Source organism: Cupressus sempervirens, chromosome 11 (genome assembly GCF_028749045.1).
Source record: "Cupressus sempervirens isolate cs-2001-9-10 chromosome 11, ASM2874904v1, whole genome shotgun sequence".
In the NCBI taxonomy this organism is placed as follows: domain Eukaryota; kingdom Viridiplantae; phylum Streptophyta; class Pinopsida; order Cupressales; family Cupressaceae; genus Cupressus; species Cupressus sempervirens.
This window is the reverse complement of record NC_143128.1, coordinates 596,624,978-596,648,321: the sequence shown is the minus strand read 5'-3', so window position 1 is coordinate 596,648,321 and position 23,344 is coordinate 596,624,978. Positions and strand designations below refer to the sequence as shown.

The 23,344-nt window shown below is 36.8% G+C and overlaps 1 protein-coding gene across 6 annotated transcripts in view; it reads right to left on the bottom strand.

Moving 5' to 3' along the window:
- Positions 1 to 23,344, bottom strand: part of LOC149531084 (DNA-directed RNA polymerase IV subunit 1-like) — a 179,863-nt gene that overhangs the window by 87,027 nt on the left and 69,492 nt on the right. For 5 of the 6 annotated variants that reach the window (XR_016359176.1, XM_089811579.1, XM_089811582.1 and 2 more), the window contains exons 6-8: positions 22,078 to 22,326; positions 19,534 to 19,716; positions 19,211 to 19,441 (exon numbers count right to left, since the gene is read on the bottom strand). Coding sequence is in view for 5 of the 6 variants with exons in the window: in XM_089811579.1 (XP_089667705.1) it covers positions 19,211 to 19,441; positions 19,534 to 19,716; positions 22,078 to 22,326 (663 nt within the window). In the remaining variant the exon portion in view is untranslated. The remainder of the gene's footprint in view (positions 1 to 19,210; positions 19,442 to 19,533; positions 19,717 to 22,077; positions 22,327 to 23,344) is intronic. The other variant, XM_089811583.1, reaches the window with a different exon arrangement.

Genomic DNA, 23,344 nt, shown 5'->3' with positions numbered 1-23,344 from the left:
ATTCCACCACCTCTACCGAGGATGGGGGGACATCCCGGTGCTAACTATTTGCTAATTTGACTATTTATGTTCAATGTTTGATGTTCCAATTCAATGCAATGTTCAAGTATTTAATCTTTTACATCTGTATATCTTATATTGCAATGAATCTTTCCATGACTAGCATTTTAAGTATCATATGTATAATATATACAGCCCCCCGGTCCCCCCGTCGTCACCCTGTCGTCACCTATAGTGAAAGATGCACTTCAAGGTATGGTAATCAGCCACAATTGGGGTGTATGGAAGCAAAAGAACACTGAAAGGGAAAACAAAATAAAGAATAGGCTATTGGCTGAGTCATGGCGGGAACGTGTGGAATATCTCCTTAAGATCACCAAGCCCATTATGAGCATGCTTAGGTGCACTGACATGGATAGGCCTTGTCTTGGAGAGATCTATGATGGCATAGACTCAATGATTGAGAAAATCAAGCAAGTTATAAATGAGAAGGAGAAAGATCCGCAAGAGACCTTTTTCAAACAAGTGCAAAAAATTATTAATGAAAGATGTAACAAAATGATCACTTCATTACATTTGATTGCCTATGCCTTGACCCCCAAATACTATAGCTCACAATATTGTGATCTACCAGGAACGTTGCCACCATATAGAGATATGTAAGTGTCTGACGGGTACCAGGCAGCATCTAGAAGAATATTTCCTGATGATATGAGAGATGTAATCATGGATGAGTTCATAGAGTTTGTCAATGCTAGAGGTCTAAGAAATGATGCTCTTTGTCATCGGTTCAAGATGGATGCTCATGGTTGATGGTACCTCCATGGCCAAAAATTCCAAACATTGCAGCCCCTTGCAATCAAAGTTATATCACAAGTTTTATTTTAAAAAAATTAGCTCACAAAGATCTTCAAAAAACATGACTAGAGATTGATTTTAAATTTTTTATGCGATTGAATTAATTCTTTTTAATTGCTTGCCCTATGTTGTCTTTATAGGTTGCTAATTCTTCTGCATCAAAAATAAATTGGAGCACCTATTCTTTCATCCACTCAGTTAAGCGCAATAGGTTGCAATCAAAAAAAGCAGAGAACCTAGTATTTGTGCATAATAACTTGCGCCTTTTTTCGCACAAGAGTCAAGAATACAAAGAAGGGGAGACAAAGAAGTGGGATGTAGGTTGAGAGATTGCGGACTTGGATGTTTCCACTGCTCGGCTTACAATTGATGATTTTGATGACTTTGATATCAATACCATTGTTGATTCTGTTGCTGATCCCATTGGCCTTAGTGCAAGTAATACCGAAGGTGGAGATGAAGAAGATGAAGAAGATGAAGATTGAAGAACTTAGAACTAAGAAGTCTGAATATTAATAGATTTTCGTTCCATTAGTTAAACAATGAATGTGAAACAATGATACTTGAACTTGAAATTTTAAATGTCTTGAATCTTTGATGTTAAAGTTGATTGAACTATGTTACTATATGATGGTATGATCACTATGATATGTTACTGTTTACGGTGTTTTGAAGTTTTTGTTGTTTAAATGTGTTTATGCTGCTATGCTACATTCTAATTTTAACTCATGCTTCATAAAATTAAAAAATATTAATATATATATATTTATTTATTTATTTATTTATTTATAATTTTTCCATATTTTTCTATTAACAAACCCAAACCCCTTTCCAAAATTTTGTCGAATTTGCAAACCGGTTCTCGAACTTCAAACTTGGAACTCAACCCGAACTGGCAACTTAGTCTAAATATTGATAAGTAGGAGATATTTGCTATTTTTGTTGGTATTGTTTATTGGTCACCTGAGTGTCATAGCTCATTGGAACCTAGTTAAAAAGTTTTAAATATTGAGCACAAGAAATAATGGCCCTGTATGTAAGAATCTCATGATATAGTTGAAAAGGCTGTTTTTGGGAGCCAAAATGTATTGGCACATTACAAAATGATATTTTGTTGAGGAAGCTTCTTAAGTGAAGTTGCATTTTGGAACTTTGTGCCAATGAGGGTCATAAAATGAGCTCACTTTGATGGAAAAGCATTTGATTATCTAATTTGAAATTTTTTGCCTGTGAATATTTCTGAGGTTGGTGATTTGTGCCCTTCTGAAATATAAGGGTTTAATGCTGCTTGGTGTTCTCCACTGCTGAGATATAGTGGATTCAATTCTGAGTGATTCAAGTTTGAATTGATTAAGTCTTCCTTCTACATATGCTGTGACTGAGAAGATATTGGGGTTATTTGGAAATCAATGCACTGTTCAAGAGAAATTGAAGAAACCCAACTCCACTTTGGACGGCTTGGTTTGCAATTCTAAATGTTGATGGCTCAGCTACTTGTTTGGGAATTTCAAGTTACTGAATTTGGGTTAAACGTTGGCACTAGAAGCCAATGCTGCATATACTAACCTGAGCCTTGCAAATCTGGAAATAATTCATAATTGGCAGCATTTCCAGCAAATATTCTAGATGCACAAGCCTGCACTTTGGGCGTGTTTGGGGACCTGTATTCTGATGTCTTTGTTCTGCCACTATCGCCCAGAATTGGAGGGAATTCGTGGGTTGACAATCGCTGCTGCCAGAAAATCATTATTGCTGAGCTTTCTTGCATGGGAATGTGAGGGTTGGGTGTGCATCCACCAGCAGATTGCAATTGACTGCTGCAATCCATCCCAGGCAGTAAATTATCATGTTCTTGATTATATTTTGTGCCAAGGATAATTTACTGAAGCAGGCGATTTGATACTAGATTTAATTGCAAGAGTTTGTCACAATTTCCAAGCATGGGATTTGACGTCATTAATGGTCTGCAAATCTGGGTTGTGATATCATCTACAGGGTCTTATCTTTATTATAAACTGCTCTAGCATCTGAATCTCAGTCTGTTATCTTTGTAAATTTCATTTGGCAATTATTACTGTGCAAAACAAAATAAAAGGAGAATTATGCAGTCGTTTATTTGATATCTGTTCTCAGTAGAGTTCATTCACAGTAAATTAGGTTAAAGGCCTGCTCATTTGGTATTATTAAAGAACTCTTTCCGTTTAGAAATATATGTGCAACACATAACGAAGAGATATACATCAGTTGTTTGGTATTCATCTATGTGAGAAACTTGAAGTCTGATTGAATTGGTAATTGTGAGTAAATCATCACACATCTTGGATTTGAGTTCAAAATTTAAAAACATCATTGCTTATTATGTGTTTGACTAAAATGTCAAACAATTGAATGGTGAAGAAATTGGTTTGTCATGGTTATAACCGATCGAGGCTATTACAGGGGTATCAAAGTAGTTTCCTACCATCCTGTGAAGTAGGAAATTCAATCTTATTTGAGATCTGCAGCTGTGATTAGAGTGACCAGCACTCCTGCATATTCAGCTATGGGAGGATACCGGAGGCCTAGTTGTTTTGGAAGACGGTGGAGTAGTGCAGATGATTGCTAAAGAATAAATGCTTTGAGGGAGAGTATGAAAAAACTTAAGCTTCATCAGTGGAGATTGGCAACGTGACTGTCGGACCCATAGACACTTGATAGAGCAGCAAAGTATACAGTTTCTGCTTTTAGGAGACCAGCACCAAGGATGCAAGGAAGAAGGCTTGAGTTCTCTCTGGTCAGCATTCAGGACGCAGATGTACCAATGTTCAGTATGGCACCCACTAGTCCTATCCGTAGATCTGATGATGAACTTTCCACATAGAGACATGTGGATGAGTTAGTGCCATTGGTGGACAGTAGCATTGAGCATCATGGGTTGAGGATTCTAGAGTTGCTATTGTGGATAGTGCAGGTGCTATTGGGGCAGTAGTTAGTGCTGATTGTTCAGACTCTCTTGAGGAGGGAATTGTTATTAGAGATTTATATGTCAGTTTCCGTAATGTTGTTTCAATGTACGAGGCAGTTGCTTCCTTAGGAGTGACCGACGCATGTATTGAGTCACCCAACTATGATGTTAGTAATCTAGGTGTTACATTGAGGTCAGAGGATGTTGGACCATGCTCTAGCATAATCGATTCATAACCTGACATTGAGTCATGTGTGCAGACTCGGGTGATGGCAATTGAGTATCTATTAGGAGATGTGGATACAAAGAGTATGAACACCTCTGATGATTTGTTGGATGATGCTATGAGTTGCATTGGGTTTGATATCCCTTGCCAGATATTGGGTGACTTAATTGGGTCCCACGATCAAGATTTACAGGGACTTTCTGTTAAGGCAGAAGTAGAGTCATGCAAAGAGTGTGATATTGTGTGGGCTTTTGTTGCTTCAAAGGAGGTATCTCGGTTGCAAATGTGTGTGAGGACAGCAGCACACAAGGGAGGTGAGTGATCTTGTGGTGAGCAGTTTTGATTCAATTTCATATCATAGTGCAATTACAGAGGCAAGGAGGTTGCATAGGAGGCAAGGGTTACAAAGGCATCATGTGTCAAGTCAATTGATGATGAGCAACAGAGACATCTCTTCAACTCTAGAGCATTACAATGTTATTCATCAGTTGTTGACCGCATCTAGTTGGGGTGCTCCTATGTTAGATGAGCATAGTGATAGTAGTCCTTCCCTAGCGAAGGTAATGCACTTTGAGAGTTTGGCAAGATCTTGAAGCATAATTATTCACAATTAGTTGCTGACAGGGATTGCTTTCTGGAGTGGGGTAGTACCTATTATGAGACATTATTAGGGAAAGATGAGGAGGTGGTGGTTGAGCTTACCCATGAGCTGGAGGTGATTGTGGACTTGCTACAGTGTACATAGTTGGCTTTCTAGGAGTCACGATCACAATTGGATGAGGTGACCGTGGAATTGGGGCATGTTCGGTCCACACCAGCCCCAAATCCAGTTCACTTGCATGTTGTGGCAGTTGGTGGTGAGTTTGGTTCTAGGGTTGGGGATGAGGGATGTAATGATGTGGTAGTTGCATTCGTCTAGGATATGGGTGTTGTAGGTACAAAGGAAGTGGGAGCATCAAAGAAGATAAGCTCTCATGGTGATTTGCTTCCTTTTGCCGGAAGCAAGTCTATTTCTTCATTTCATATAGCTGGTCGCATTGGACAGCTGGCAGTGTCACCTTTTCAATCGGATCATATGTGGGTCGCAAGGGAGCAAGTTGATGCTTCCACATATAATTCATATTATACTAAGTCATTCATGGAGTATTTTATGAAGAGTTTCTCATTCAGGGCTCTTGGGCTATACAACAATTGGTGGGGAAAATTGTAGAGACCTTAGCTACAATGCATCCCATGCATCCCAACAAGGATTTTGTGGTTGGGTTTGTTGAGAGGGTTGCCTGAGATCCTATCCAGTCAGTAGTTGTGTGGAGTCAAGGATTGGAGTTGTCTCCTAATTCTCGGTTTGGTATTGATGAACCACTGACAAAGATTAGGCCTTTTTACCGACATTATACAGTGGGGTGTGCTCATCATTTTGCTTTTAACCCACAGGTATAGGATTCGGTTTCACGTCAGTGTGGGTTGGCTCTAGTTTCATAATGGGTTAGCACCATCTTTTGCAAATGGGATCAGCAGTTGCAAGTTAGACCGCTTACAGTATCTACACACTTGGGACAATTTATTTGAAGTTAGAGATGGTGATAGTGATTTAGATACTTATGGTCATTATCATCTCCACAGTGCAGTTCGGTGTGAGTATCAATTTGATAGGGACTTGAATGTTGATAGAGTTGGTATTATTGCTGGATTGAGTTCCAATGAGTTGTTACCGCCATCAACGCCTACAATCAATTTCCAGATGATTTTGTCATTGGTGGATGTTAGTACTACAAGAGTTGCTTTTACACAGCAGGGATAGTACATAGTCCTACCCTTGGATCCAAGTGGATTGTGATTTTCATTTTGCAGGGATTGCTTGGGGAGAAGCAATCTTAGAGACAGAGGACTGTACTGTCCCCATTTTTAGTAGGTTCTTGCAATTGGCTTGGTCAATTCATCATCGCGACCCTCATGAGTTGACAGTGGGATTTGAGGGTTCCAATTGTGGGATTATGGGCTTTCTAGTAGCCTGTAGTGTTTTTGGCTCTGTTTGAGGGACTTACTATTTATAGTAATTTAGCAATTGGTTTCAATGAGCTCACTTGAGTTAGAGGAGTTGAGTGATGCTCTCAGTTTTTTTTTCGGGCTTCTAGTTTGGGCTCCAAAAATCTTGGAGGGAGAGTAATTATAGTAAGTCTCCATCCAGTTCATTCATCGTCTTCTTCATCAGGATCCCTCTGGTGTTGTCAAATTTTGATTTTGATGCTTCTTCAGTCATTTTTGCAAGATGGGTGAATTATTATTATTATCCATCTAAATATGTTGAGGTCACTATTTTAGTTGGTATTGTTTATTGGCCACCTAAGTGTCATAGCTCATTGGAACCGGTTGAAAAGTTTTAAAACTTAAGCACAAGAAACAATAGTCTAGCGTGTAAGAATTTCATGATATGGTTGAAAAGGTTGTTTTTGGAGCCAAAAGATATTAATAAATTATATTATATGGCACGTTAAAAAATATTGGTGTTTCAAGAAAGCTTCTTAAATGAAGTTGCATTTGGGAAACTTTGTGTCAGTGAGGGTTATAAATATCAACTCATTTTGATGGAAAAGCATTTGATTATCTTATTTGTTCTTGTTGCTTGCGAAGATATCTTAGGTTGTTGATTTTGTGCCCTTGCTGAAGCATAAGGGTTTAATGTCACTAGTTGTTCTCCAGTGCTAAGGTATAGTGGATTTAATTCTTAATATTCAAGTTTATAGACACTATCCTTGTTTCTTGAGAGATTTTGATTTTTAGTTTTAATTAACACTACATCAAGATAACTTACATGAACATCATTTAACATCCCAGGTCATTCATAGGAGAGCAGGATCTAGGGGACACCTTGTACAAAAAGGTGGAGGCAATTGTTCTACAATGTTGGAACAAAATGACAACACCTTTACACCTCCTGGCATATGCACTTTCTCCTGAGTTTTATGGTGGTGAGATACTCACTATTCCTAGTAGAGTGCCACAATACAAAGATCCTCAGTTACTAGTGGGTACAAGAAGGCATTGAGCAAACTCCTTAGCAAACCCTGAGGTGACATTGGAATTTAGGAGAGAGTTTGCAAAGTTTGTCTTAGGAAAAAGCGGAGACCTAATGCAATCAATGACCAAAGTAGAAATAAGTTTTTAAGTTTTTTTTTCCTTTTTGTATGACGAGTCGGCTTGTAGAATTAGCACTCTTAAATTCTTATTGTATTACAATTCACAATTTCTCATTTTTTTTTAATTTTGTCGGTTGTCTCTTTACGTTGTGAGCTCTTCTGTTGCTAAGCGGAATTGGAGTACATGCTCCTTTATCCACTCAATAAAGTGTAACCGGTTGAGTTCCAAGAAACCGGAGGACTTGATATATATTTGCAACAACTTGTGCCTCCTGTCATGCAAGGATCCAAAATACAAGAAGGGGTCAAAGAAGTTGTGCGATGTATTACCCGAGTTTTCTCACTCAAATCGTCCAGTATCTAGCTAGAATTACCTTGTTAGATGTTGAGGAGGATACGGAAGCATTTGGGGGTAGTAGAACCAGTTTGGGTTCCAATGATGAGGATCTAGATATAGTTGCCATTGGGGATGAAGCCATTAATCCCTCATTTTTTGACGACCCATTTGACCCTTGAAGGGCATTTGATATTATGATCATTGATTATTGATAAACTAGTAAACATTTGTCATTTATCATTATGTTTCAAACTAATTTTTAAGGATTTCATTTGTATTAAGAATTTGTTTAAAGAGGACTGCCCTTTGAGTTTGTTAAAATATTCATAAACTAAGGATGACCAAAGAAGAATAAACTTCAGATATGGGAATCATAGTTTAAAAATTTGTGACTCGGCACAACTGTTTTTGGCTTAGACAGTTAGGCTCAACTCGGCAAGAACTCGGCAAGTCAAAAATACTTAAATTCATCTACCACACAAAACTCATCAAAACCCACCAAAAACTCAGTAGTGATATTAACTGGCAAGCACTCATAAGTTTTCCAAGTAAATTAAAAAATTCTTTGATTGCAAACTTAACTCACGAGTTTCCCAAGCACTTGACAATGTTTTTGAAGGTTAGAACAGCAATTGCCTCTTAGAATTACTCCTCTTATTCTGTGTTTGGCTGATAGAACTTTGGAAAGATTGCACTTGTAATGTCCCCACTATTAGGGTTAGTTTGGGACAAGTAATACCTACAAAATAATGGTTAGAATCACAACAATAACAAAACTAACTATATTATTCTACCCTCTAATTTAACCCCAATCTTAAGGACGTCTCTAGATCGCGCTTCCTAGCTCACACCTACTTTGTTGTCTTCCTACGAGCGCACCCTTTTAGATTCTTCTTGGACGGGCATCCTCTATCCAAGGCCAATCACATATGCATATGTTGACAACATCAGAATATTCTGGCACATTGATTCTCAACCATTACGAACAATGTTGATCTTAATATTTCACATGCTCCATGCTTCAAGTCCACGTTGATTCTCGACCATGGCAAACAATGGAGATCGTAATATCTCACATGCTGCATGCTTTGAGTCCACATTGATTCTCGGCCATTGCAGAGAATGGAGATCTTAATATCTCATATGCTCCATACTTCGAGTCTCATTAATATCCATGGTGCTAACCCCATAATATTATCCACAAGTATGATTCATTAATATAAATAAATTCATAAATATAATTAAACAAATATTATCCATAAACATACATTTCTTACCTTCTTTTCTTGGTCCATGTGGCTTTATCCTTAGTTGGCCCTTCAACGAATTATTCCTTCTAGAATTATCTCAACTCTATATTTACTTTCTAAAATTCTCCCTTTTCTAATTATAAGGAAACAACAAAATTTACTTTTTTTTGTTTATTCTTATCTAAGAGTCACAACCTTTCATGATACAAATCCTTTGAAAATTCACAGCACTTCATAGTTATAATCCTTCCAAAAAGTCACAACACTTCATAAATAAAATCCTTTGGAAAACTCTCAATACTTTATAATCAAAATATTTTTGAAGAGTCGCAACTATTCATAATTATGACCCTTTCAAAGGTTCACATCCTTTCAATATCATTGATACCTTTCAGAAAGTCACTTCCTTATTTTCTTCATATTATTTTCCTCTTCCATTTTTCCTTTTCAAACTCCTCTTTTCTCCTCTTCCTTTTCCGATCTCTAAAATAAACTTTTCTCCTTTTTATATCTTAATTTTAAAGAATCGTGTCTATTTGTTAAACATCCCTTGACTTTTCATTTAGATTTAGTTGATTTATATTATTCTATGTTATATTATTTATTTACATACTTATTTGTGTTTATTATTATTTATTATTAAATTCTATTTAGAAAGTTAACATACTTTCTACATTATTGTCTCTTGTATTAAATTTTATTTCTTTATTTACTCATTGAGATTTTATTATTTTTTAATTATTTAAAATATCATACTAAATATTATCATTTCATTAATAATATAGATGAAATAATTATTATTTCCTAGTTTTATATTTTAGTATTAGTTTTGATATAACTTTATTATCATTATTTATTTAATAACATTATATTATCTAATTATTATTAAAATTCTATCTTAAAATGGGGATATGACAATACTCCACTGAGCCTTGTCTCAACCATCATGAGTGACCAATGTAAGGTATCTAAATGGAGCACCTTGACAAATGAAACTTTGTGGAAGGGTTTAAGGAACAACTGGCTCAACAAACCCAAATTATTGAGGCAAAAGTTGATAGGTCGGTTGCACCTATTCAAGAAGTGGCTCAATTAAAGTCTCGCATGGCTGAAAATGTAGTAGAGAGAGCAGGCTAAGGTAAAGCTTCACAAGGCTATTCATTTAGTAAAGATCTATAGAGAATGCTGAAGTCAATAAAACTCATCATCTAAAGCAAAGGACATCAACACTTTAAAAACTCCAAGCTGCAGGGAAATAGTCAAGAATTGCTAAGGCAAACTCTCGAAGATCACCTTTTGCAAATGGGCCTCTAGGAGTGTCTTCTTACCCAGCTCTTCCATGAAATTCTCTAAAATTGTTCATAGGCTTGTCAAAAGGGACTCAAGCTCTCTTTGACATATGACTTTATCTGTATAATTTTCTATTGGGTAATACTTGTCCTTCTAACTTATTTCGTTATATAGTTGTCATCTGTGGTAGTTAGCATAATCATAGTGTGATCCAAAATGTTGATGCAAAAAGAATAACACAACCAAATCCAGAAGCTTGAGGTCGTCAGTTAGTATATAGTTATTAACAGAAAAGCCAACTGTCAAGGTTTAACCAGCAATTGCTGAATCTTTAAAAACTGATTCTGCAGTTATTGTGTGAATTCACTCCTCTCTAACCTGCATTGTGTAACTGTATCAACTATTATACTCTTGTACAATCAATTTTAACATGAACTCCGAAGTTTATTTTTCACTCTTGCATGGTAGCATAGAATTGACTTAATTGACACAACATTCAAGATAATTAAGTGGATCTACTATACCATCTTGTGAACCCACAATAGAGCCATTTATATACCAGAGACCAAATGGAACGAAAAATTAGATTTATAAATGCAAAGGTTCTAATGTTCTAATCATATACATAAAAATGAAATGAAAATAATGGCTGAGCGGTGGAGAGCAGGGTTCGCGAATAGGTTTGCAGAGGGTTACAGTAAACCGGGTAGAAATTTTCAGCACTGGGGAAGGTTTGAGCCATTCAGGAGACATGAAGGCCTGAGCTACTGGGGAAATAGAAATGGGAGATGGCAGGGGGGGAGTAGAAACTTTCAAGATAGGTTTCAGTGGAAAAAAGTGGGACAGCAAAATGGGGGAAAATGGCATAAAGAGGGAGAAAGGAACAATTTTAGTGGATAGAGAAGTCATCGAATGCAGAGGTTCGCATCCGTCAATCTGGGGGGAAGGTGGTTTTTAAAGATATTGCTAAGAGATTAAGGAAACCACAGATAGTAGTGAACCAAGAGAAGCAGATGATAGAGGAACAGCAAATGACAAGGTGCATAGTAGAAAGAGTGGTGTTAGAATCGGGTCCTATGAAGGAGAAGAAAGATTTGCTCGAAAAGAATGCTTTCTTTATGAAATGGGGAGGAACATGGGCTGCAATAGGGAAGATAAAAACTTGGTGTGATGAGAAGTGGGGGAAAGTGAAAGATTTCAAAACTTTGGAGAATGGGTTTTGCATGGTTATGGTGGAGATGGCTCAAGATAGAGACTGGATTCTAAATGGAGGACCATATTTTCTAAAGAGATTTGGGTTTTACATGAAAGTGTGGGTTCCAAACTTTGACCCCACAAAGGAAATAATAAAGCATTTTCCTCTCTGGGTGGGCCCGAGTAACCTGCCTCAGGAATATTGGACTGAACATTGTTACAGAGAGATTGGAAATAAACTGGGTACATTTATTAAGGCTGTGGAAATGGTTGATAAGGAAACCCTACAAATGTTTCCAAGAATATGCATAATGTGGAATGACTGTCACCCTTTACTAGAAATGGTTGAGATCCTCTGTAAGGGAGAGCTCTAGAGGCAGCCGGTGTTGATGGAAGAAGGTTTGATGGTGTGTGAGCATTGTCTATGTGAGGAGCATGATTCAAAAAGTTGTAAGCAAGATAGTCGACACAAAGGAAAAGAGGATTGAAAACTATCAAATGAGGCGGTTGAGATGGCTAGAACAAAGGAAGAGGAACAGGGAGAGTTAGAGAAGTACTTAAATGGGGCTACTGCAGAAGTGGAAAGCACTATGATTTGGAAAACCAAAGAAAATAACTGTCAAGAGAGTGAAAAAGTTGTGATTGAAATAATGGTGCTGGAGTAGGGGGTCGAGCCTGGTAAAGGTTTGGGTAGTGTTTTTCATAAGGAACTCCAGAAAGAAAAGGAAGGGGATGAGGCACAACAAAGTGGAGTCATTAAAGGAAATGATGGAAATGGGGAAATGCAATGGCTAAGAAGGGACATTGAGTTGGGGGGAATGTGTAATATAAGGGATGAACAGATAGCTTGTATCTGTAGAGAGGAACCTCAAAAACCACAAAGTAGTGTGGGGAGGGAAGCAGATGAGGTTATAAAGAATGGGGAAACACAAAAGGGGTGGGAGAAGGATGATGGATATGACAGTTTCAAAAGGGGATGAAGATAGAGGTTTTGGGGAGATTTTTAAAGATATTGAAATCTCTACAATTAGAAACCTAAAAGGAGGCTCTGAAGATTCAAGTTCGGATGAGGAAAATTTGGAAAGGGAGGATGTAGTGGAAGAGTATTACCTAGGGATGGAAGAGAAAATGGCTCTCAAAGAGAAAAGAACTTTAGAAAAAACGGAAAGTAAAAAGCATAAAGTTCAGCTGGGAAAGAGCCAAAAGAGGGGTAGAAGAATACTAAATGCTCTGATCCGCCAAAGCAAACTGAAGACGGGAAGGGGAAAGAACCCCTCCAAGAAGGGATGAAGATCTTATCATGGAATGTCAGGGGCTGCAATGCCCCTGACAAGATGTGCTTGATCAAAAGAGGCCTTGATCAAGCAAAACTAGATGTGGTTCTATTTCAAGAAACAAAGATAAAAATAGATGATATGGAAGGTGTGAAAAAGGAAGTTTGGAAAATGGCAGAGTGATTGGGTTGCTGCGGAAGGAGCTTCACGGGGTATAAGTGTATTATGGAAGGAGGATTCGATGGTTGGGATAGTAATGCAGAAGGAGAAAAATTGGCAATGTGTCAAGGTGAGTTCAAAGCAATTAGGGTCTGAATTCAATGTGCTCAATGTGTATGGACCAGTTCAAAGTAGGGAGAAAAGAGAGTTATGGAAAGCTTTAACAAAAGTTTTGGAAATTCTACAAGATGAAATCAAAATCTTGGGGGGGATTACAATGCCATTCTCTACCCCGAGGAGAAAAAAGGGAGGAGGGGTTGGAGAATGACTAAACAGGAGGACTTTTCAGCTTTTGTGACTAATAATGGTTTAGTGAACATTCCATTTAAGCAGGGAGAATTCACCTAGAATAATAGAAGACCAAGTTTTGTGAATATAGCAAAAAAGTTGTACAAGTTCCTTTTAGGTGGAGACTGGACACAAATGGAATGGATGGCTGAAGCTGAAATTTTACCAATCTATGGATCTAACCACTTTCCAATTAGCTTGAGAATTCAAGAAGAATGCTCTCCTGATGGGTGTCCATTTAAATTTGAAGCAATGTGGTTGAGAGGGGATGGTTTTAAATAGTTGGTGGAACAGTGGTGGAAAGATGCCCCTATCTAGGAAGGAAATAAAGCATTCAAATTTTTTTAAAAACTACAGCATATTAAAGGAAAGTTGAAGGTCTAGAATAGGGAATCTTTCCAAAATATTTTCAAGAGAAAAGAAGAGCTGGAACTTTCTTTAAAAAATTTAAATGAAGGAATTATTCAACAGGGAAAGAATGAGGAGGACTCCCAAGAAGAAAAGAAGTTGAAAAAGGAATATGAAGAAATTCTAGCGAGAGAAGAAGTGTTTTGGAGGCAGAAATCAAGAGAAACATGGCTAAAAGGAGATAGGAATACATAGTTTTTTCACAATTCAATAAAAGTCAGAAGAGCACATAATAAGATTTTCTCCATAAAAAAATCAGAGGGATTAGTGGTAAATGATCCAAAGGTGATTAAAAGGGAGGCTATAGATTTTTTCAAAGAAAGAGGAAGGCTAGAGGATGATGGAGGGGTTTTAGAAGAGGAAATCTTGAAGTGTATTTCGGAGCGTGTTACAGAGTTGCAAAATGAAATGTTGAATGCAGAAGTAACTAAAGAAGAGGTAAAAATGGCTCTATGGGAATTAGCTAAGGATAAAAGCCCAAGGCCGGATGGCTTTACAGGGAGTATTTTTAGATTCTTTTGGGATTGCATAAGGGTTGAAGTGTGGGAGATGGTAGAGGAATCTAGGAGAAGTGGGTTTGTTTTAAAAGACATTAACAATACCTTTATTGATCTAGTACCAAAGAAACAAGAATGAAGGACTTTTGAAGATTTCAGGCCTATCTCCTTGTGCAATATTCTATATAAAATCATTTCTATAGTAATTGCAAATAGGTTAAAGTTGGTTCTTAATGATGTAATTTTAGAGGAACTAAGTGAATTTGCACTGGGGAGATCTATTTTTTGAACGGGTGATAATAGCCCATGAAATGATCCATTCCATAAGAGTTAAGAAACTCACCAAAATGATGGTGAAACTGGATATAAGGAGAGCCTATGATGAGGTAAATAGAGGTTTTTTGTTCAAAGTTCTGAAGAAATTTGGTTTTAAAGATGAATGGATTAGTTGGGTAAAGGGATGCTCAAGTTCTATCAGATTTTCAGTTCTAGTAAATAGCAGCCCTCAAAGTTTATGTGAGTTAGAAAAAGGCATAAGGCAGGGGAACCCATTATCCCCTTTTCTTTTCATTATTCTAGCAAAAGTTCTGGGGAGATTGATCCAAGAAAAAAGAATTAGAGGTTTGTGGAAAGGTATTAATGTAGCAAGAGGAGTGGACCCTATTTCTCATCTTCAGTTTGTGGATGATACCTTTCTAACAAGGGAAGCATCAAAGCAAGAAGCCAGACTAATAAAAAAGACTAGAGAAATTTATGGAAAAGTCTCAGGACAAAAGATCAATTGGGCAAAATCAGAAAAAAAATTCTTCAATACCCCTATTAATAAAAGAATGGTAATAGGTAGAATTCTAAATATTAAGCAAGGTTTTCTTCCAAGTAGGTATTTGGGGATCCCATTGTTTCAGGGAAGAAACAAAAGTGATGTGTAGAAGGGTTTGGATGAAAAAAAATTTAGAAAAATGGAAGGATGGAAGGGTAAATGGTTGTCCTCGACAAGGAGAATCCTGATGTTAAAATCAGTAGCCTCTGCAGTGCCTATTTTTTCAATGATGTGCTTAAAAATTCCAAAAAAGGTAATTAATATTGTGGAAAAACAAATGCGGAGATTCTTTTGGAGTAGAGCAGGGGACTGTAAGAAATGGCTGTTATTTTAATGGGAAAAAATTTGCAAACCAAAAAAATATTGGGGAGTGGGAAATAGAGATTGGAATACTATGAATATTGCCTTAGGAGCAAAATTAGTTTGGCAGATGGCAACCGATGCTGATCAGATATGGTTGAAAATTCTAAGGACAAAATACTTGGATTCAAATGAAGACATAAAGATTTTAACAATACAAAACCCGGTGAAGGGGTCGGCAATATGGAACTTTATTTTATCTTGCAAACATGTCATAATAGAAAATATATCGTGGGTAATTTGAGATGGAAATCAAGCAAAGTTTTGGGAGGATTCCTAGAATGGTTATAAAACTTTAGATGAAGAATGGCAGGATAGAGAGTTGAAACAGAAACTTTGTGATTTATGGGGAAGGACTGTAAGGAATCATGTCAATGAAAAGGATGGAATCCTACGTAAAGTGTGGGAATGGAAGGATTGGAGAGTAAAAAGCCTTTCACTGAGAGAGCAACAATCTCTAAAGGAAATTTTTACCTAAAGGAAAGTCTGCATTATTGACAGAAGGGATAAGATAAGTTGGTGTGCGGCAGCCTCAGGTAAGTTCTCAGTTAAACTTGGTTATGAATTAATAGAAAACAAAGAAGAGGTTTGTTTTGACGCTGGGGACTTATGCTAGAATAAAGAAATATTACCAAAGGCTAGAACTTTCTCATAGTTAGCTATCCAAGGCAGGATCTTGACAGGGGAAAAAAGATGGAAATTAGGTTTTCAAGGACCAACAAAATGTGTTGTGTGGTAGAGAGGAAGAGAGTGTTGATCATTTACTACTAAATTGTGAAGTTGCAACTAGATAATGGAGTTATATTCAAGGAAAACTGGGATGGTTTGGATCATGGTGCCCCTCTCTTTTGGCTTTCTTTATTTCATGGCCAAGGATGAGTAGGAGAAATATGCTAGAATGTGTATGGAAGGTAAGCCCTTCAATTGCTATCTAGGAGGTGTGGAAGGAGAGAAATAGGAGGATCTTCCAGTAAGTGACACAAACAATGGAACAACTCTTGCAAAGGATTGATCATTCAATAGAAGAAGTTGTTCGTATTGCAATGTTTAGGAAAAATATGTTAAAAAATGTGTTTACGAGTATTGATAGGGATATTCAGAAAGAATGGCCAAGGATAAAAATTGGATAGGCTGGAGCAAAGGGGAAGAATTTCTCAAAGGTGAATCGGAGGGAAAATGCAAGGTGGGAAGCTCTGGGAGAAGGTTGGATTAAAGTTAATTTTGATGGGGTGGCAAAGTGCAATCCAAGCAAATCAGGAGTTGGATGCATAGTTAGGGATCATTTAGGTGAGATAGTCGCTTCTGGAGCAAAAAGATTACCTAATGGCATAAATAATGAAGTTGAATTTCATACTACACTCTTGGCAATTCAATGTGCCACGAAGGTGGGAGGACTTAAAGTGATTTTGGAGGGTGACTCTATGGTAGTGTTGCAAGCATTGAGAAACAACATGATCTCAGCTTGGCACTTATGAAGAGTTCAAATCGTTAGAGGATTTTAAAATATGCCATGTTTATAGAGAACCGGATCAACTTTCAAAATGAGCGGCAGAGTTTTTAGCAAAGGGGTCGTTTAGTTTTGAATGGTGTAGAGCAGAGGGGTCGTTTAGTTTTGAATAGTGTAGCCTTTGGGAAGGAGTGTTTGATAATGACTAAGGGAAAATTGATGAAAAGTTCAAATCATGAGGTAAGTGAGCGAAAGGAAAATGACATCAACAAGAACTGTCAACAAAAAGCAAGTAATAAGATTTGGAAGATTTGTTATTAATGTTCACATGATGGAAAGACACGCAAGAAGCAGATGGAATGATTATGTTTAGTGACAACTAAAAAGAAGTGCAAAAAAGGAAAGACTAACATACTATAAATAAAGTAGTTGAGAATGAAATTTTTTAACAAACTGAATAGTAAATTAAATATCCAGTGAAAATGATAGGAAAATAGAGGAAAAGGATGGAAGCTACCTTTACATTCAAAATGCCAAGACATCAAAAGGCCTTGTATGGCTTGGTTCAAAACCAGAGGTTGAGGCTGCTGCTGAAGTGTCCAATGCAAAGAGTTGTGGAAGCAGTAAAGGAAACGGTGGGGGAATCGTTTCAAAATTCAACCCACCGTTGGAAAATCAATGTTGACATAGCAGCAAAGGTGATGGCTTGGGGTCTGGAGTTGGCACTTCCAGAAGAGGAGGTAGAATGGGTAATGAAAATGCTTTTCCCAACGGATTTGATTGTAGGGATAGAATCTCTTTTGGAATGGGCATGACTGGGACAGGGGTTTGATTATAGTGAGTGTTATGAAAACATAGAGGAAGGCAAGGCTCAAGGAAAATTTGGGTTTGTCTGGTGGCCAATTGGGGTGGATAAAGAAGCCTAAAGGAAAGATTAAAGTAGCAGGCTGAGACTAGTGGAGGAAATTTCCATTTTCAGGGAGAAGGAAGGAAGGAAGGAAGGTGACGGGTTTCCTTATTGCCCATCCAAAGCAACGGCGAAGTGCAGGAAATAGGAGGAGGCACCAAGTGGTGAGAGCGTGATTCGCAGTGAGGGTGGAAGTTTAAAGTAAAGAGGAGATGGTTTAAAAGTTTTTGTGAAATTTTGTTTTTTCACAGAGAAAGTTAGGAGGCTATGAATTTCGTGTTTTGCAGAAGGCAAACAAGGAAAACCCCGCAACTGAATTTTGAATGTCCCAATTTTGAGAAAAGCTTGGCTATAGGCAGAGAAAGGGTAAAGTGGAGGAGCTGGTGTGACGTTTAACAGAGGAAGGATGTTCGAAAGGTAAGCAAGATAATTGGCAAAGCCTTGAAAAGGGCATTCGCGAAGCAGAAAAGTTTGCAGGTGTCGATCAGAAGCAAAGGATGGACAGCTGGCATTTAGGTGAAAAGGTCTTTTTTGTAATGTAGCATGGAAAATGTATTTTGTTAATGATGTATAGCTGTAAAAAGGGGCACAAGTCGAATAGGTTTAAATGATCAGTAGGAAGTTGTTATTGCTATAAGTGTAAAAGGGAGGGTAAGGCTATCCAAGAAAGCCTATGGTTGTACTTATGTAAAAATCCTTTATATAAATAAAATGAAAAATTATTACCGACCAAAAAAAAAAAACTTAGATAGCATTGCCCTTTAAAATTAGATGTAAATCTCATGCCTCAAGTTCTTTTATGACATAAAAAATATGCAAATGCAAGCTAACCATAAGAATTAATTCATAAGGTGTCCATGCTTCACCTATCATCAGAAATTCAGAAATATATTGGTACACTGTATTGTACACTCTGTCAACAGCCAAATAGGACTTTAAAAGTTTAAAGCTCACTCCAGAAGGGATTTAAGTCAGTAATTCATTTCCATAAATTCTGCAAATCAGACATGTTTTCAAACTTATGTACTGAAATTTTTTTTCTCATTCCCTGTTAGCAAGATCAAACATTTTTTTGACTAGGCCATTTCCCCTCAAGAAGTTGTTGCTTAAGATGTCATCCTCTCAACCGCAAGAGGTGTTAAGCATATTTTAGCCTGAGTAGTTCCAGTTACAGATGGTGATAGACTTTTAGATGGCATCCAACGTGCAGCAATTAACAATCAGGGCACACCCAACCTCAATTTCACATACAAAGCACAAAACACAGTTAATCTAGAGTGCAATCTTTAATACTGGGGCAGATGCAGCTATCTAGGCATCCAACCTGCAGCAATTAACAATCAGGGCACACCCAACCTCAATTTCTCATACAAAGCACAGATCGCAGTTACTCTAGAGTGCAATCTTTAATATTGGGGCAGATGTAGCTATCTAGGGTTTTGTATGTCTTGGTTCGCCTCCCTTATTAGGTGTCACTGGATAACTCTACTAAAGTGGAATTTCATCGGATCAATAGCAATGGGCACATTCATGATAGCTATTATATTCCTAACCGATACCAGAGAAAAGAATTTGAATACTCAGGTTCTAGTTTAAGTTCAAAAGGAAAAAAAGGAATCTGTAGAAAACTTGTTCAAGACAGTTTGAGAAACATAACATCTATAAACTAAAAAATTATAATTGCTTATAAGATAGATCTACTCTCCAACTTATTGTATAATGGTTTTGATAAAAGATGAAGAAAGTGACATGACCTGAAATGGAAGAAGAGGCATTTGAATTTCACCATTGTAACTGTGTTGCCAATGGGGGATGAATCCCCAGTAATCAGAAGCAATGCAGTTGCTCAAATCTCTCTCTACTTTGCTTCTACAATTTAAATCAATTTCCATTATGACGCTTGGTAGAGTTTTTCCGTATATGTTCTTTGAAACAAGCTTGAACTTAACAGGCGGATACGACGAAGCTGTATTTTCCAAATCTGTCTGCAGCACAGAAAATTATTAAGCAAAGAAACAATAAAAAGACTTTAGTATAGTAAATGCATAGAGGACATTTTGCAAATTCAGTAACTGACTTGGCAATATTTGCACTTTTTTCCATCAGCAGTCTCTGCTTCTTTTATGCTACCGCGGTCATTAGCTGTCTGTTTTGATGTAGCTATGTTTACCGGCCATTTTCTTACAACAGTAGAAAAGTGTCCATCTGAATACTTCTCTTCCTCTAAAAATATCCTTCCATTATCCGCTTTGTTTGATGTCTTTGCGGTACAAGGGATGGAAAATATACAGAGGCCAGCAGATAATAATCAGAAAGAAAACAAGACAAATCAATATTTTTGTTCTTCAACCAATATAAGATATCAGATTTGCCAGTGCAAACTCTGAATATTTGTGTAACTTTCAGTGCATCACTCATACTTTTCTCATAGACATTTAAAAATAAATAAATACATCCAACTCATATAACTCTTTTCAGGGAAATCAAAGATCATACTTGCAGACTTAGGAGAAGCAGAACATGAAAAGATCAGAATAAGCTTCTCATAGAGTTAAATTAAAAAGTGTATATGCCTGATTCCATAAGGAGTATACAAAACCATACTCATAAAACAGATATATACTTCACATTCCTCTAAGCAATTGAACCACCAAAGAGGTCAAGGCATAGATTTTATCATGCAACATTAAACTGGAGAAAGTATTGTTTTAGACCACGCTTTAAATTTCCAGAGCTTGACCCTGAGGACTGTTGAGGGAGAAGCAGAAGAGAGAAAAGGATGATGGGCCAATTTTGCAGTGCATTGTCCATCAGAACTTCTTCCCCATTATAATTGGTCTCTTCTGTGATTCACTATGACATGCCCATATGCTGAGATAAAGCAGCTATTACCTTTCTAATTCTCTCTGATTGGTTACAAAGATTGGTAAAACTTATGATCATATCTTATGCTGTTCTTTTTTGTACTTTTTGATCATATCTTATGCTATTCATTTTTGTACTTTCTTCATCTCCACATGGGAACCCCATATATAGATGGCATATAATTATTAGCCAAAAATAACAAGAATAAGAAGTTTTAAGATTTGGTAAAGTTAAGTGATTTATGGAGTCAGTAATCAGTGCACCAACCAAATAAGCCAACTTCACAAAATTTATGAAGACAAAGAAGATAGTGATCTATCTTTAGATTTGCGCAACTTAATTTCGTCTTACATACTTCTCACACAAGTACTAGTTAGGTATATTCATGTGTACATATTATTTGGAAAATAATTTATATGCATTACTTAATGTTCAGCTACTTCCTTTATTTGTATGCGGTGTACCATAATCTCCATGCCAACCAAACATTATGTGTTACTGATGTCATTGTGATTGCATATATTCTCCAACCAGGCAATCTATCAAGGATTTACGCAATGACTACTCAACCAAGGAAAAGGAAAATAATGGATTTTAATAAGATACTTTTCTGGTTTTATTTTTTCAGTTGGGCAGTCTAGTCTACATTTTTTCTTGAAATGGGCGAACAGATATACCTATAGAACAGTGTCGGACAACAACTAATCAGTGCTACAAAGTCGACAATATTAACAGTACATAAATAAACAAGAAAAAAGTAAACCATAACACAACTAAAATAAATGTCAGCCTAACAATGGCCTAAACATTTCAATTTTAAAATTTCTATAGCACCCATAATCATCTAAGTCGTTATAGAAGAACGAATTCTGAGCCAGAATAAGTTGAATGGGCATCAAGGATGATGTTTGTTAAAGCCTCGGAGAAATCTAATTCAACTTCATAGAAGCAATGTTGACAAGCAAAGAAGCATATAAAATCACTTTTGGAAATTCATTCATTCCACAAAAGCTCACTTGAATCCTTTTCAAACAAGCTAAAAGGTGGTAATTCAATATGTAAGGTAATCACAGTTTATTAGCTTTTTCCTTTTATATGTAATTTCACTGCTTTTGATTTCCACTGCATGTTCAATGATTGATATTATTTTCTAGATTTCTTGCATGATGTTGTTGTCAACTAAAGATCTTAAAGAAGATAAAGAATAGCACATTACCACATATATCTAGAATTATGTAAACAATTATATCACAAAAGGGCAATCAATTTGCACTGAAAAACCAATTCACTTGCACTTCCAAGCACGTGGGTATTTTCCTTAGTGAGCACAGAATCAACACATCAACAGAAGAAAAATATAATACATGCTTTAGAACAGTACTTAACAAAAATGACTATGGCGCCCATAAAACAAGCTTACTCAATCACCTTGGATGATAGAACTTCAAAGCAATAAAGACACAAGAGTATATAACCAATGCCCTCAACTCACTGAAACAAATGGATGGAACCAAAAAACATGGCAAACAAATACAAAGAAAGAGCAGCTACAGCATGGCATAAGCCAATTCTGAAATACCATCTAGTGAGAAATGAAATGAAATTGTTTTGACGTCTACTAATGACCAAAACTGCTCAATAGGTGTCAAGGTTGCAAGCAATCACAATAGAAATTTTATATGGAAAAAAAGATGGTTCCAGAAAGCAATCAAAGGACCAGAAAATTGAAAAGCCTGGGTTTGAGTACATAAGTTACCTTTCCAGTTGACCTCGATGCATGGACAGGTAATTTATTGGCATTCTCTTGTATCAATCCCTGTTTGGAAAGTGAAAGCTTCGAGAGAGATGCTTCAGAGTAATCCATTTTCGGATTTTTTGATTTTCTGGGAGGCAGGTTTCTTTTGGGTCTATTGCCTCCGTTGCAATTTTGAACCTTTGCACGTTCTGAAACATTTGGCTTCTCTTCATCATCAGAAGAGACCATATAAACTGAGTCTCTTGATATCTAGAATAAACATCAAATATTATCAAAAGAATTAGTAGTTTTAGAATAGGAAAGTTTCTCAGAGAGATTTCTAAAATATGACAAAATTAACAAACACAAGAAAGAATTCAATGGTAGGAAAGTAATCAAATTCCTACCACTTAAATCATTTCCAAATACTTCCAATTGCATTATTAATATTCTCAAATATGAATCTAGAACATGTTTAAAGCACCCCAAGGTCAAAAAGATGGAATTAACTATTATTAAAAATAGGCTAGAAAGTAAAAAGCAGCCACTTAAAGCAAAGTCTACAATGCTATTAGCTCGCAAAAAAATAATTTTCAACCAGAGATTATAGTTATTATTGTTAGTATATTCAATTTCTCAATAGGCAGTACTACATATTCCTAAACATGTCATTTGAATTTCAAAATGCAAAATTAAACTCAACTTGGCTAACCCACTTTTTGATCTTATCATCAACATTTATTTCATTTTATTTCTACATTGTTGTTGTGTGTGGTATTAAACTGGCCTTTCACTGTTGTCTTTGCAGGTAGCAATCTACTGGACCATCGCCCTATTTTAGATACTTGTTCACAAAATCAAATTTTGATTTCATGTGATATATTCCAAACTTTTATTCCAGCCTGCTTATTCGCAATCATGAATCCTTCCATGGTTAAGTAACATTGGAGTATAGTTCTCAAGTCATAGCAACTTTTTGTCAAATGCTCCTATGGCACCCCAAATGCACAAGAATGAATAACTGTTATCAAGCATATAAGTGTACAAAGCTCCAAAAAAGGAGATGCATAGATCAATATGATTGTTGCTGACTAGAATATGTGGTTAAATATTTGTGTAGTCAATTTCTTGATAGGAATGAGATGCATAGCCCAAAACATGTTTATATTTTGTAAACACCATAGTTACACCACCCTGGGGGACGGGGGGACGGCGAAACGGGGGGACAAGTTTCCGGGACGGGGGGACAGAGGGGCCTTAATTTGGGGACGGCGGGGGGACGGCGGCA